The sequence below is a fragment of the Acanthaster planci genome, linkage group LG20 (assembly GCF_054643075.1).
Source record: "Acanthaster planci isolate LZ-2023a linkage group LG20, COTS_SCS, whole genome shotgun sequence".
In the NCBI taxonomy this organism is placed as follows: Eukaryota; Metazoa; Echinodermata; class Asteroidea; order Valvatida; family Acanthasteridae; genus Acanthaster; species Acanthaster planci.
This window is the reverse complement of record NC_141796.1, coordinates 199,990-212,772: the sequence shown is the minus strand read 5'-3', so window position 1 is coordinate 212,772 and position 12,783 is coordinate 199,990. Positions and strand designations below refer to the sequence as shown.

The following is a 12,783-nucleotide window of genomic DNA, read 5'->3' as shown; positions in this document are numbered from 1 at the left end:
GTACTGTACGTAGAAAGCGCATTCAATGTCGCCGCGATTTCGCGTAGTTGTTCGTCATGTTGCAGTGTTGGTGCTCACAAGTTACAATGTGTGTTAACAGCAACGCAAAGAAATCTTTAGATTAAAACCCACAAACCTGACAGAAAATGTCAACTGTTGCGTCGTTTTATATGTAAATAGACTTTTATCAGGTGAACCATGGACGTGGATATGGAATTGGACACAGATTTGATGGCGAAGTTTAGTAGTCTGGGAACGACGGATCGCGATGTTTTGATTGGGGAATTTCAAAAACTAGCCGGCAACAATCTGAATCCGACAGCGTGTGCATTCTTCCTGGATATGAATAACTGGTTGGTTTTATGTTTGTTACTCTTTCAATATAAAAATCAAAGAAATTACCAAAACAAGGTGTAACTTTTCGTAAACGATTTCTTCTCCTGTTGACCATGTTGACATTGATCTTTGACATTGTTTTGATGGGAAATGTTCATGCATGTCATGTTTTTCAAGCAAATGAGCTGGCAGACTTTACCCCAGAACTGTGAGATTTGTCATGTATCGCCCTTCCCATGAAGGAGTGCAGCAGATGACGAACCTCATAGTTCTGGGGTATACATCATGTGGGCTGCATCATTGTATGAGTTTGTTGTGGGTAGGAAATTTAATTTTGAAGTAATAATATTTAAGTTACTAGGCTTATCATGGCTTTTGTTTTGTAGGCGTTGATCTGATTTACAAGGTGTGGGCGTGGTTTATCACCACCCCATATCTGCTCCTAAATACAGGCACAATTGTCGAAAGTCATCCGTGGCAATTTCCGTGATTTTACAGGAATTTACAAGCAGCTATTGGTTCCTACTATGACATTGAAAACTCCGCCCCCCAGACAAAGCTTCCAAGGATGACCTTAATCAAAGATGTCACAATAGGAGAAGGTGAATCCATAACACCAGATACGGAGTTCACAAAAACGTGGCGAGTTAAAAACAATGGTAAGTTCAGAATATCTTGTGTTGTGCAGCCTAAAAACCTTGTTCCACTGTATGGTTGCACAAAGCAAAGAATTCACAAAAACCTTGTGCTAGAGGAGCACCTCGGCTAGGTCATTTCATTTGGGATGGGATAAATATGCAAAAAGGGCATTCTGTATTTTTGCTGAAAGGTAGACAGGTTTTTTCATTGGTCACCCATTGACAATGGAATCTATATTCCATCAGACATTTCGCTTGTGATATTACTCCAGTGTTTCTGTTTACATGAATGAAACCCAACAGAGCGTAGTTACAACTTCCTCATTTTGACCCGTTTTCACAATTATGATACATTAGCTTCTGTTTCTCCCTAGTCCAGAAACATTTTGTGGTTTCCTGTTACCCACAGCATTGTTTCCTGATTATGTAAGACAAAATGTCTCTCCTGATCTGAGGAAACAAATACAAGGTGCAGTTTATTCAAAACAGAAAACTTGTTTCCTTCCTGGACAGTAAGAGTCTTTATACAGGAAGTGGCATTATGTAGTAAATTAGGAAAAGCTAATTTTGAACATCTTTTAGTTTATGTGGATGTTTCACTTCAAGTCAGACCCAAAGTATTTGTCTTTCTTTTTATTTCTCAAATGATAACTTGACTGCCACAGCTTGAGTTAAATTGTAAAACGAATCCCATTTTGCCCACCGACATTCACATTTCAGGACATTGTCACAGTCCCTTTTTTTTTTCTCCCTGTAGGTGAGGAGCCTTGGCCTCCCGGCATATCTCTACGTTTCACGAGTGGTCATCAACTTGGACCTCATGATCACATTTTCTTGGAGAATCTAGAACCACAGCAAACCTTAGACATCAGTATACGCATGAAGAGTCCATCCAAATGTGGCCTTTATCAAGGACAATGGCGAATGTGCACAACAACGGGATTCTTCTTTGGAGGTAAGGCATGTAGGAAGTACTCTCTGGAAATTAAAGGTGCGTGCAACATTTAAAGGGGCATGGCAGTTTCTCTCCAGAACAGTATTTAGTTGAATACTAACCTGACATATTCTCCAATGCATCATTTAAAACAGACCAATGATAACAGAGACTGATTTCATCTACTGTTAACCTTTGACCTTAGAAACCATATGGGTGATACTTGATGTCAGGACAGATGGAATGCTTGGATTAACTCAGCAGATGTCGTCATTGGCAACCGGTGAGTGTACTGCTGGACAGCATTGTGTAATTTCACCAACACTCATCCCATTAGGAAAATTCTATGAAACTATTTTATACACAATTTTGTAGCCCACCAAACTACTGAATGACATCACTTTTTTGATGAAATTTGGCTATTTGATGTCTTGTCAAGTGATAAAGTGAAGAATCGTTAAATATATTGCTTGTTACATGCATTGATAGATCACACAGATATCCCCCACAACTCCATGCCACTCCCCTTTGGTGGTCATCCTAGTTCTCCTGGAAGACCCTCAGATTCAACCACCAGCCTTCAGTTAAGACCTCCACAATTCCAGGTCAGAAATAGCCTATTGGTCGTCCTTTTCTCTACTCTCCAGGCAGATTTTAGAAGAAATTGGCTATGGCTATGGCTATTGTAGGATTGTTGGTGAATAGTTTATTCCTAGTTTGAACACAAAATATACACTTTAATACTTTGAGTTGTGGTTTTGGGGGGTACCTAGTATTGTAATTGCCTGTCAAACTTTTGTTCAAGTAGACCTACTTTTTATACAGAAAAAAAATGGACTTCAGGATTATTGTAATAGGCGAGTCCTGAATGGTGCCCTGTTCTGTGGCTTACTACATTTCAGAACTGTACGTGTGACTTATTGGGACCAATGAAATTACCAGAGCAGCATCTTGCCTTCCTCATACGGTTGAGCCAACTTTCTTGAAAGAATCCACAGGGTTGTTGCCAAATGCTGAAAAGCAAAGTATATCACTCAACCAATAGTTTTGAAGATTTGTTAAGCAATAAGAATTTGTTTTTTCATCTGTTCAGGTCAACCATTTTGACAGCAGTAGTCCTTCTCAGTGTATTTCTTCTCCTGCAATATTCACTAGTGTACCACACCAACATTATACCTCGCAGCAATATTCTATGGAGCAACCTTTAAGCTCTGCGTACCAGCAGATGTCTCTCACTGAGGATAGCCAATCACAAGAGAGCTCATCACCACGGCAACCCAATGGGCTGAGCCATCCTGGTTCTCTATAGCATTATATGTAGCCATTAGTATATACGTCACTTTTGTAGCTCACAGAGCAACTTCAGCTGTTTGGTTTCTCTGGGGTTTTTTTTGGGGGGGGGGGTTAGATTCACATGGCATTAGGATATGGGGATTATGCTTGCTTAATTGAAGGAAAACCAGTTATATCAATGAGAGTTACTGAGAATTTAATCAACATGAACTTCACAAAGCATTTCACAAAATGAGCTATTCTCATATCTCTACGCTAAACGTTGTCTCATAGGAAACACACTCATTTATGAATGAAAGCAACTCAGGCTCACAATAGAGTCAGATATTTGTCAGTCTGATACTGTATATGCCAAAAGTGTTTGAGGTGTTTGGACAATTATGATAGATAATGAAATTTTGGTTTCAAATGGACATTAACCTTTTTTTTACAATGTATACTGGAGCATACAAACATTTCTGTGCTTTTGGTGAACTGAATCCTTACATGTCCTGTAAGTTGATCCTGGTCCATTTGGATGTTACAACATTGCCCCAGTTCTCCATGTTTGACAGAACATCTTTAGATGTGTTTATATCAGATCAAATCCCACAGAGTTTTATTTTTCTGCATTGAGCACTTCTTTATTTGCACTGAACACTCGTGCTCGTGAATTCTGCATTCTTTGCAGGAAATGAAAACCTTTTCTCCATATTTGGATTTGTTTTTCCCAAAACATTGTCATAAGTTGATGATATGAACATTGAGTTAACAATGTAACTTTTCACAGCCTTTGTGACCGAATTTGGAAAAAAGTGAATGCGAAAAGATTCTTTTGAAGTTTTTATATCTTGATATATTGAAACTGTGATGATAAATTATAACTGTGTGATTCAAAGATCTCCAACCTGTGAAAACTTGAGAAGTTGATTGATTGCTATTGGGATTTGTTTGTTTGGAGCACTAAGGAGATAGTTGAAAGAATCACAATGAATAATCTGAAATGAATTATCCAGATTGAGAGGAAATTATTTTATCAGTAATGTTAATTCTGAAATCATGGAGATTTTGAAATCTTTTTGAAATGGTGTTAATTGCAATCTGCCTAATTACCAAGGTTGGTAAGTTTGCATGAAATCAGCAATTCAATTCAACAAAGTTTAATAGTTTGTGATAATTCCTGTAGCCATTTAAGCTGCTAATCAAAGGAGATAAAAGTAAATTTTCCAATTGTAATTAACAATTATGAATGCACCTAACATGAGAAAGAGATGCTAGCTTGGCTTTTTCCATGAATAAAATGGATCGACTACTTTTATTGTTTTACATTGTATATTATTGGGATTGATGGAAGAATTATGTTTATATCATCATCTAACCTGTAGAATTTAGAAATAAACCAAAAGGTTGCCTGAAGTGTGTCTTTGAATTTGAAAGTTGAGATGACTATTACAAAAATAACGGTCTCGCGAATGGAGTACATATAACAAATGAGACGAGACGACCGGAATTCCCTAGAAATACGGATGTCTTGTAGTGGGAAGGTGCATCGTGTGTCGCCCTAAAATAAAGATCGGATCCAGGGGGCAATGCCCTCCCTAAGAAAGGGGCTCCAAATTTATTTTATTATTTTCAAATGAGAGACAAGCATTGCTTTTTCTTAAGAGAGACGGGAGTGTCTTTCATCCTCCTTTCCTCCAAAAGCCTGTAAAAATCCTTAGAAAATCATCACCACTTGGAGAGGCCAGAATATATTACATTAAAAAATCTCAGTTTCTTTGATCCCCTTATATACAACCTTACCGCATCCCAACACACCCCGAAAAGTTTGTTCTGGATCCGAATAGCTCGAAATTTGCCGGCTCCAAAAAACGAAAAAAAAAACGGTTTATATGTCGATCCCCCAACCAACAATTCATCGAGGCCTCGTTGAATTTGATAAAATAGCTCTTTTTCTCAAGAACTGTCAAGTTACAAGGCATTTATTTCCCAAAGGGACCACATATGAAAATAATGAATATATTGAGCAAAGAGTGGTATTACTTTTGCAGGGGGCGTGTCCGCACCTGGGCATCGCGAGGATCAAATGCCGCCTACAAACAGCTGACAGTGCCACGCCCATTCTTGACAGACTACAGACTTTCTAAAACACGTTGAGTAAATGGTAGAAACGTGGAAGAAACAACATGTGTCTGAAGTTCATTTGTTTTGTAATCCTGTGTTTGTTTTGGTATGCCTTTCTTATAATTATTTACCCCAGAAGATACGAATTTTTAAGTACACGTAATCAGTGGTCATTTAATGCCAGTAGGGGGCGCTTTTCCAAAGATGGCAGCCACCGTGGACTTCAGACGTCGACTGCAAGTTCTGAATTTTTCTGTACTTGTCGTGATATTTATGCTTTTAGTTTATTTTAAACCCAGCCATTGTCAGCTGGAAATCATGAGTCCCAGCAGAATTCTTTCAGAGGTAGAAAAGAGCTGTGTTTTGGTGCTTTTTAATCGGAATTTTGCCAGCGTGGAAACTTCTTTTGCAAATGCGCTGCATCAGATTATCATGACGAGAAGCGAAGTCACTTTCGGCACATCAGGGCTTGTCTTAAACCATGAATTTGTTTGGCCTGATGGTCAACCTCTGCAGTTGGTTAATGGAAACACAAGAGTTCCAGTGTCGCGAGATAGTGATGGAAGTTTAGTTGTTTTTCCAAAGCAGAAGAAAGATCGGAAATGTCTCATCACAGGTCCAAGGAGAAATCCCAAAGCAGAACTCTTCACTGAACCTTTGATTATGAAAACAGTTCTCAACTGGGTAAATGATAAATGTGATACATATATCAGTCTAAATGGAGGACTCACATATCAGGGACTGCACAGAGAAAGTATCTTGCAGAACCTTTTTAGTATGTCACATGTGTCTGATTTTACAATGCTGGATTTGAATCATAAGCATACAGAAGAAGGCAATCTGATTTCACAGTCAAAGTTTCCGAATGCATCTAGAAAGGAAGATGAAATGATATGGAATTGTGAACACAGCAACGATTATGAAGAGGGATTCTGTAATGAGTCAGAAAGAAAGACTTCCAATAAACATGCAAGGTTGGTTTCTACTACTGATTTCAGAAGTGCAAAGTTGGCAAAAGATAAGTTGAAAGACGTTGCAGAGGAATTTCCTGATAGCTGTCATGAAAGTGGTGGAAAAAATCCTGGGCCTGGGAAAGTTTTTCCACAGTGTGAACGTTTGTCTGTACTGCCCACCAAAGGACAGTTCTTTCATGAATTCTTAAAGATATCCAAACCAGTCATCTTAGAAGGAGCTGCATTACATTGGGATGCCTTTCACAAATGGACAATGGAATTCTTACGAGAGCACTACAGTGAAAAAGAAGTTCATATCAAGCTTGCTCCGGATGGACTCTTTGAAGGAATTGATAGTTCTTCCAATTGGGAGGATTATGGAACGTTCAAAATACCAGCAACTGTCCTGGACAAATTACCCTTTCCAGATTTGGTTGTTGTCAGACCAGCAACGATGAACTTGAAGTTTGCTGAGTTTTTGGACATGATAAGCAATGTTTCACACAAAGCAAAGCCAAGGTAGTAAAAAAAATGATTACTGAACATTCATTCCTGCCTACTTATATCATCATTTGTTTATTTTGATAATTTTGCGAATGAAAATTGGCAATGTTGCCATGGACTATAAAAAATATTCCAATGAAAATCCTTAGTTTTGTCAGTATTTAGCAGAATATCCATTTTGCTAACAGTAATGTTTTTCTTTGCCAATCTAGAGCCTCTGCCTACCTTGAATACTCGTCCATTCCTGATTATCTTCCCGAGCTTGAGGAAGATATTCCAGAATTCCCTTTTGCCCAGGATTTGTTGACAAGACGTCATTTGAACATCTGGCTGAGTGACGGGAACACTCTAGGAAAGCTGCATTTTGATCCCTTTGATAACTTCTTGTGCCAGGTGACTGTTTTTCATTTCCAAAAAAGTCACAGTTAAGTTTGTAATTCAGGTAGTTTTTTACAGAATGGTACCCATCCTCTCAAAGAGAAGCCCAATTTTTTTAAAAAAATCATGTCTTGAAATACATTTAACATGTATGTTTCCTTATTTCTTTAGATCCGAGGTAAAAAACAATTGACCCTTTTTGATCCTCATGACAACAGCAAAATGTATGAGGGCCATATTCCTGAAGCTGAGCTAGGTTACAATCGAGTGAGTGGGCAGTTTCGTCGCAAGAAACTCCAAGACAGTACTGCTATGGTCATGGCTCCTGTTGATATCGTTGATCCAGATTTTGAGGTACATGTACATGTAAAAGCTTATAAAGATCACCCAGTTTTAATTACAAATCCTACACGTGTTCCAGATCCAATTTGGATGACGGTGAATTCATCAAACTGTGCATCCAAATAAAGCTGCCAGAAAATTCTGGTTCACAATTTCCCTAAGGAAGTTCATAATTGTAATTGCTTCTCTCCAGAATCTGCACTCTTGTCCTGAAGGAGAGTGGACATTATGACTATTGAGTTGAGTCATGACTGTGGCCATAGAACTTGTGTGTAAAGTAATGACTTGACATGATAAAACGTTTGCCTTTTTACCATACAGAGATTCCCAGCATTTGCTGAAGCTCGTCCACTGAACTGCACCATAAATGAAGGAGATGTATTATTTATGCCAGCGTTCTGGTGGCATGAGGTACAATCATATCCAAATGTCACTGAAGGCAGGAACCTAGCTGTAAACTTTTGGTAAGTTTTATCTTTATATTAATGTACATATAACTGTTCTAACAAAACAGAATAGTTGCAGGTTTGGTTTGTAAATGGTTGCCAAAAGAAGGGATATGCCAAGCGCTTTAGGTGTCTCACCTGGGCTTCTTGTCCGAACTACTCCTTCTGGCATCACTATACTATTGCCATTAAACTCTTGTTTTTCTTTTGTGACAGTGTGCCTTCATTTTTTGAACTGTGTCCCTTTGGTCATTTTCTGTTATTTTATCTGCCAGGTATGAGCCATTTCTGACCAAAGAATTTCCATGTGCTCATTGCAAGTTGGATGTCAACCCATTCTACAGGCATCTCTTATGAAGCAGCACTTCCAGAGTATGTCAGACAGTGGGTCCAATTAAAGCAACCTGAGAATTGTGGTGTGACGTCCACTCTCCTAACGGTCATGATGTCCACTCTCCTAATGGTCACATTCATTCCAGATGTGGTTTAAGAATCAAATTGTTCTCCATATGATGTATATTGAATGTGAACCTTCTTCAAAAGCCCAATGTATGCAGCATGTACTTACTTCACCTTTATTGAAATTGAGGGGTTTTGTTGATCTTGATCGGATGGGAACTTGCAACATACCAATTTCTTCTTAAGACGTATAGCAAGTACACATCACCCATTAACTAAAAGGTCTTTATGAGCGTTGAATTCTTGGATGGATAACCGTTACATTGTAACTTGATTTTTGGATTTGTTTGAAGCCATGCAATCATTATTTGTATATTTTGGGTCAACGCTTATTTTAAGAATGGCATTGAAATGTATGTAAAGAATTTAAATTCTGGTGTACGGTTCTATTAACATTTGAGTATGATTCACCAGAAATGCTTATGAGTCATTCTATTGACATGGTTAAATTGACAACCTTGACGCAAGATTGATATTTTAATATTTATTTAGTACAAAAACACTGCAATATTTGACGTAACATTTATTTACATCAGATGCAAAATAAAAAAGAAGATACAACAGCACTTTTTGTTTTAAATTACAGAAGGATCACAACATGTGAGCTGTTATGGGGCAGAATAGATGGCCTTTTCATAAAGGCTTTGAAGACATAATTCCGTCCGCCGCAAGCTCAAGTGCGCCATCAATTGGCGAAAGACAGACAAGTGGTTACAAGCGGGTTCTTGCAAGCATTCCTCATGTACAGAGACCATACATGCGGCAATAAATTAGTTACGCGTACTCAGCGTGCTCCGTGTCAGACGCGCATATACTTGCGTGCCTTATGGTGCACCTATGCGGTGAGTACCCAAAAAAACACAACCTCTTTTGTTCCGCTTGGAGCAGATACTGTATTTCCGACGAAGATTGTGAGAAAAGTATAAAATTCTGCATTCTAAAAAAAATACCTATACATGTACATGCATTTCAAAAAGTTCCTCCACCAAGCAAAAATGACCAGAATTGATCTGCTATACAAACATTCATTGAAATTCATGACATTCCTTGTTTTACTTAAAGACTGGTGCAATTTTATGAAATGTGGTTACGTAATATCCTGTTTTGAAAGAAAAAATACATTTATGTAATTAGTTTATTCCTGGATAAAATGGCATTTGGGGGTTAGTATACTTGAATGAATGAGGTTTAGAGGGGAATGTGTGTGGTTAATTTTTAAATTCAATATAAGTACTTTTCGGTTTTAAATGTGCTCCATTAAATAGTAATTGGTGGTTTCTGCACTTGTGCTATTTGAGGGTTTAAATGCCTCGCTTTTTTGCAGTTTAGTTACGTACAAATTGTTTTGGAGAAGGTAGCAGAGCTTAGAGAGATCAACATGACAAAACAGTTCACAAAGTAGCCATTCTGTCAACCAGCCAAATAAAGTACACTTTCAGGAAGCTGCTATGCACATATTTCACAGGTGTTTTTAGTCAGATTCAAGATTTAAACTAAGACTTTTGGCTTTGAAGGTTACACTATACACATAAAGATTTGCAGAGTTTGGCACTGGAGAAAGGACGACAAGAATGGGGAAGTTATGTCGTAGCAATCGTGAAGCTGAGATCAAGGAGCAAGATTGTGGTCTTAAGATCTCGTTTGTGACCACAGCTCTCCAGATCGACTTCTAACTTGCAGTCTCCTTCACACATCTTTGCCTTCACAGAATGGTGAGACTATAGCCAGTAGTGTGACTTGCTGTGATCTCAAAATCCGTCACAGTCTGAAGACTGGAGGGATTTCAGTAATCATCATCGTCACTTTCTTCATCAGGTTTCCGTCGGTCATAGCCTAGTATTGTCTTGTTCTCCTGTGGCTGGACATCTGGTAGCTGGATCACTCCTTCAGAGACATGACAAAGGTAATGTTTACTTGGAGGGCAATATGCCAAGTGCTTTAAACTTTTTTATTGTTGTTTTAGTATCACCTCATCTATCATTAACTTGCAGCTGAAATAAAATGGCAGGTTTAGCCAGGGAAGATTGTGACTCCTTTGCAGCCAAAAGAACCATAGGAAGTAACAGAGAGCATTCATGAAATGAAGACTGTACTTACCACTTTTTGCTAGTCTTCTTTCCAGCATCTCTGTGGTGAAATTCTCATCGTTTCCTAATTCATCGAAACCAATTATCCTGCATGGAGTGGGAACAAAAGATATTAGATTTGAAGATGACACTAAGACTGACCAAAAAATTTAACTTGTAAAGCCTTTCTTGAAAAGTTTGAGCAAACCTTGAAAAATGAATCGACAGGGTTGGTACAGGATACTCTTTCTTTTTTGTATCTTTCTAGTTATCAACTTTCCAGGTGTTTGACACTTCATTTGCCACAAACTAGCTACACATATTCACACCACCTGTTTACAATTAAGAGTGCTGGATACTATTATGCAAATAGATTGCTACCGCTCCTGTGTAGGTGAAGACTAGGAACAGGAGTTTTTCTTACAAAAAAAATATAGTTCACTAACCTGTCCTTGTACATGGCATCTATGAACACAAGAATTGCAGGAAGGACTTTAATCCCAAATTTGCCCACACAGAATTTGGCCACGTCTACACTGACTTTTGCAAATTTGGTTCCAAAGTATTTCTGTGCTAGAACCTGGAAGAAGAAAACCAGAAAGGTGCTGTTGACTGGTGCATTGCTTTATTAGGATTTAACAAGTAGAAGAGTGTAGGGTGGATCATGGAAGAACCTTTTAAAGAACCTACAAAATAATTCTCACAAAAAATGGTAAAACCCTCTTCTCCAAACAATAATGCAATGATCACATGTACTCACAGGTGATTAATAATGAAACAGTAATACATTTTCTCAGTCATAATGCTGCTTTAACAGTAAAGTTTCAATACCTCAAGATGTGAATCCACAAGCGTGCATAATTTGAAGTCAGATTTAAAGAAGTGAACAATGACATTCTTTTCCCGTACAGTCAAATCTAGGAGATCCTTCTCTTTGGTTATTTCACTGAAAAGTAAGTAGAAAAGTGAAAAAAGTTTGCAATCTTTTTCATGGGAACACAATTGGGTGTCAATTGTAGGTGTACATGTATTGGACAAAAGTTCATATAAAGCACAATGACTATTACATGGATTGAGGCAGACAGAGTAAATTTGTGAGTATAAAAAGTTCTTTTATCTTAAATCAATATCCTTCATGAGACTTTTCACATAATAAACAGGCACACGATATTAGAGAGAAGCCTTAGGTTGTGATCTACATATAACACTGCCTCAATCGGCTAAGGTTAATACCTGTAAGTGCCATATCCCTTCAACTTGTGATCGTTGAGTTGCTGAAGCTGATCTTTCAGTTCCAGCATTCTTGCCTCCCTTATGTGGGTGGGGACTTCCTCATTTTCAAGCTCCTCGAAAAGTTTCTGTAAGAAGTTAAAAACATTAATGCTAAGGGCAAGAGGCAGTCAAGATCTACACAAATTATCAGAAATGATATTCAACACGGTAGATTTTACGCCTCCCCCCTTTTTTCAATTTTGTTTGTGGCCAGTCACTTTGCGTAGGCCTACTAGTGCTAGTAGTACTAGGTACTTTAAACTTACTGTCATAAGGCATGGCAGTCAAATGCAGATGATCTGCATTCACGTCATTTGTTGAGCCGGAAAACCCATGGTACAATGCCTGATTTTGTTGCCAGACAATGGTGACGCACATGTGCAGCCCTTATTTATACGACTTGTACGAGGTAGCGCTCCCCCAGCCCTCAGGGCTAGCGGCTTACACGGCTTAACTTGCATGCGACAACTGACGCCGCCTGTACCTGGCCTACCGACCGTCACAAGCCCATCTGCTGCTGTTTCAGTTCGTTTTTGACAATAGTTCCCTATCCAAAATTACTTTTAAATTTGAAATACTGTTCCTATAATTTAAAACTATTTTACCTCCTCAGCAAGAGCTTCATCGTCCAGCAGATCTTCTGCTTGTTGCTTTGAAACCGTTTCTACGTCCGCCATTTTGTGTCAATTCATTACCGCCAAGTGACGATGGGGGCGCTATATCTAAAACTTTCAACAAATCGAACATAGAGGCGCACCCAAGATTAGATACTAGGATGTCCGTCAGCTGGCCGGAAAATCCTCTTAGATTCATACAAACGAATGTCATCTCTCTTATTATTATTCCTAAAATTTTTGGCAATTTCTTCTTTTGGCAGTGAAGAAGATTTTACTGGTGTAATTAAAATATTCTACTGAAAATCACAGAGTGCACGCAGTCCCCGTCTAAGTGACATAGGAACTTGGCATCTCTAGAGTTTATTTAGTTCCCCCACCTTTCATTTTTAATCTGTCCGTTTTCGCGCTAATCTTATGGCCAAATCCTTATAGTATTTCAGTA

The 12,783-nt window shown here is 38.4% G+C and overlaps 3 protein-coding genes across 4 annotated transcripts; 2 read left to right on the top strand and 1 right to left on the bottom strand.

Moving 5' to 3' along the window:
* Positions 1 to 28: 28 nt before the first annotated feature.
* Positions 29 to 4,596, top strand: ilrun (inflammation and lipid regulator with UBA-like and NBR1-like domains). The gene is made up of 6 exons (XM_022227879.2): positions 29 to 353; positions 835 to 995; positions 1,732 to 1,929; positions 2,114 to 2,191; positions 2,398 to 2,513; positions 3,002 to 4,596. Exons 1-6 carry the CDS (start codon positions 199 to 201, stop codon positions 3,215 to 3,217), a joined length of 924 nt encoding a protein of 307 aa, XP_022083571.1. The 5' UTR covers positions 29 to 198; the 3' UTR covers positions 3,218 to 4,596.
* Positions 4,597 to 5,498: 902 nt separating this feature from the next.
* LOC110975415 (bifunctional peptidase and (3S)-lysyl hydroxylase JMJD7-like) lies at positions 5,499 to 9,678 on the top strand. Of its 2 annotated transcripts, XM_087130404.1 has the most exons (6): positions 5,513 to 5,649; positions 6,303 to 6,776; positions 6,974 to 7,154; positions 7,311 to 7,493; positions 7,803 to 7,945; positions 8,203 to 9,678. In XM_087130404.1, exons 2-6 carry the CDS (start codon positions 6,532 to 6,534, stop codon positions 8,282 to 8,284), a joined length of 834 nt encoding a protein of 277 aa, XP_086986530.1. In that variant the 5' UTR covers positions 5,513 to 5,649; positions 6,303 to 6,531; the 3' UTR covers positions 8,285 to 9,678. The 2 variants fall into 2 exon arrangements, with proteins under 2 accessions (XP_022083573.2, XP_086986530.1); XM_022227881.2 differs by having other exon boundaries at positions 5,499 to 6,776.
* LOC110975419 (phosducin-like protein 3) lies at positions 8,856 to 12,442 on the bottom strand. The gene is made up of 6 exons (XM_022227901.2): positions 12,330 to 12,442; positions 11,686 to 11,810; positions 11,284 to 11,398; positions 10,899 to 11,032; positions 10,484 to 10,560; positions 8,856 to 10,270 (listed from the first exon to the last, which is right to left on the bottom strand). Exons 1-6 carry the CDS (start codon positions 12,399 to 12,401, stop codon positions 10,170 to 10,172), a joined length of 624 nt encoding a protein of 207 aa, XP_022083593.2. The 5' UTR covers positions 12,402 to 12,442; the 3' UTR covers positions 8,856 to 10,169.
* Positions 12,443 to 12,783: the final 341 nt, after the last annotated feature.

Excerpts from the sequence above, each read along its gene's own strand:
- LOC110975419 (XM_022227901.2), bottom strand. The coding sequence starts at position 12,401 with ATGGCGGACGTAGAAACGGTTTCAAAGCAACAAGCAGAAGATCTGCTG. Across the intron at positions 10,561-10,898 it reads GATGCCATGTACAAGGACAG|GATAATTGGTTTCGATGAAT; the intron begins GTTAGTGAACTA and ends CACTCCATGCAG. Across the intron at positions 10,271-10,483 it reads AAGAAGACTAGCAAAAAGTG|GAGTGATCCAGCTACCAGAT; the intron begins GTAAGTACAGTC and ends ATGTCTCTGAAG.
- ilrun (XM_022227879.2), top strand. The coding sequence starts at position 199 with ATGGACGTGGATATGGAATTGGACACAGATTTGATGGCGAAGTTTAGT. Across the intron at positions 996-1,731 it reads GTGGCGAGTTAAAAACAATG|GTGAGGAGCCTTGGCCTCCC; the intron begins GTAAGTTCAGAA and ends TTCTCCCTGTAG. Across the intron at positions 2,192-2,397 it reads GATGTCGTCATTGGCAACCG|ATCACACAGATATCCCCCAC; the intron begins GTGAGTGTACTG and ends ATGCATTGATAG.
- LOC110975415 (XM_022227881.2), top strand. The coding sequence starts at position 5,509 with ATGGCAGCCACCGTGGACTTCAGACGTCGACTGCAAGTTCTGAATTTT. Across the intron at positions 6,777-6,973 it reads TCACACAAAGCAAAGCCAAG|AGCCTCTGCCTACCTTGAAT; the intron begins GTAGTAAAAAAA and ends TTGCCAATCTAG. Across the intron at positions 7,155-7,310 it reads TTGATAACTTCTTGTGCCAG|ATCCGAGGTAAAAAACAATT; the intron begins GTGACTGTTTTT and ends TTATTTCTTTAG.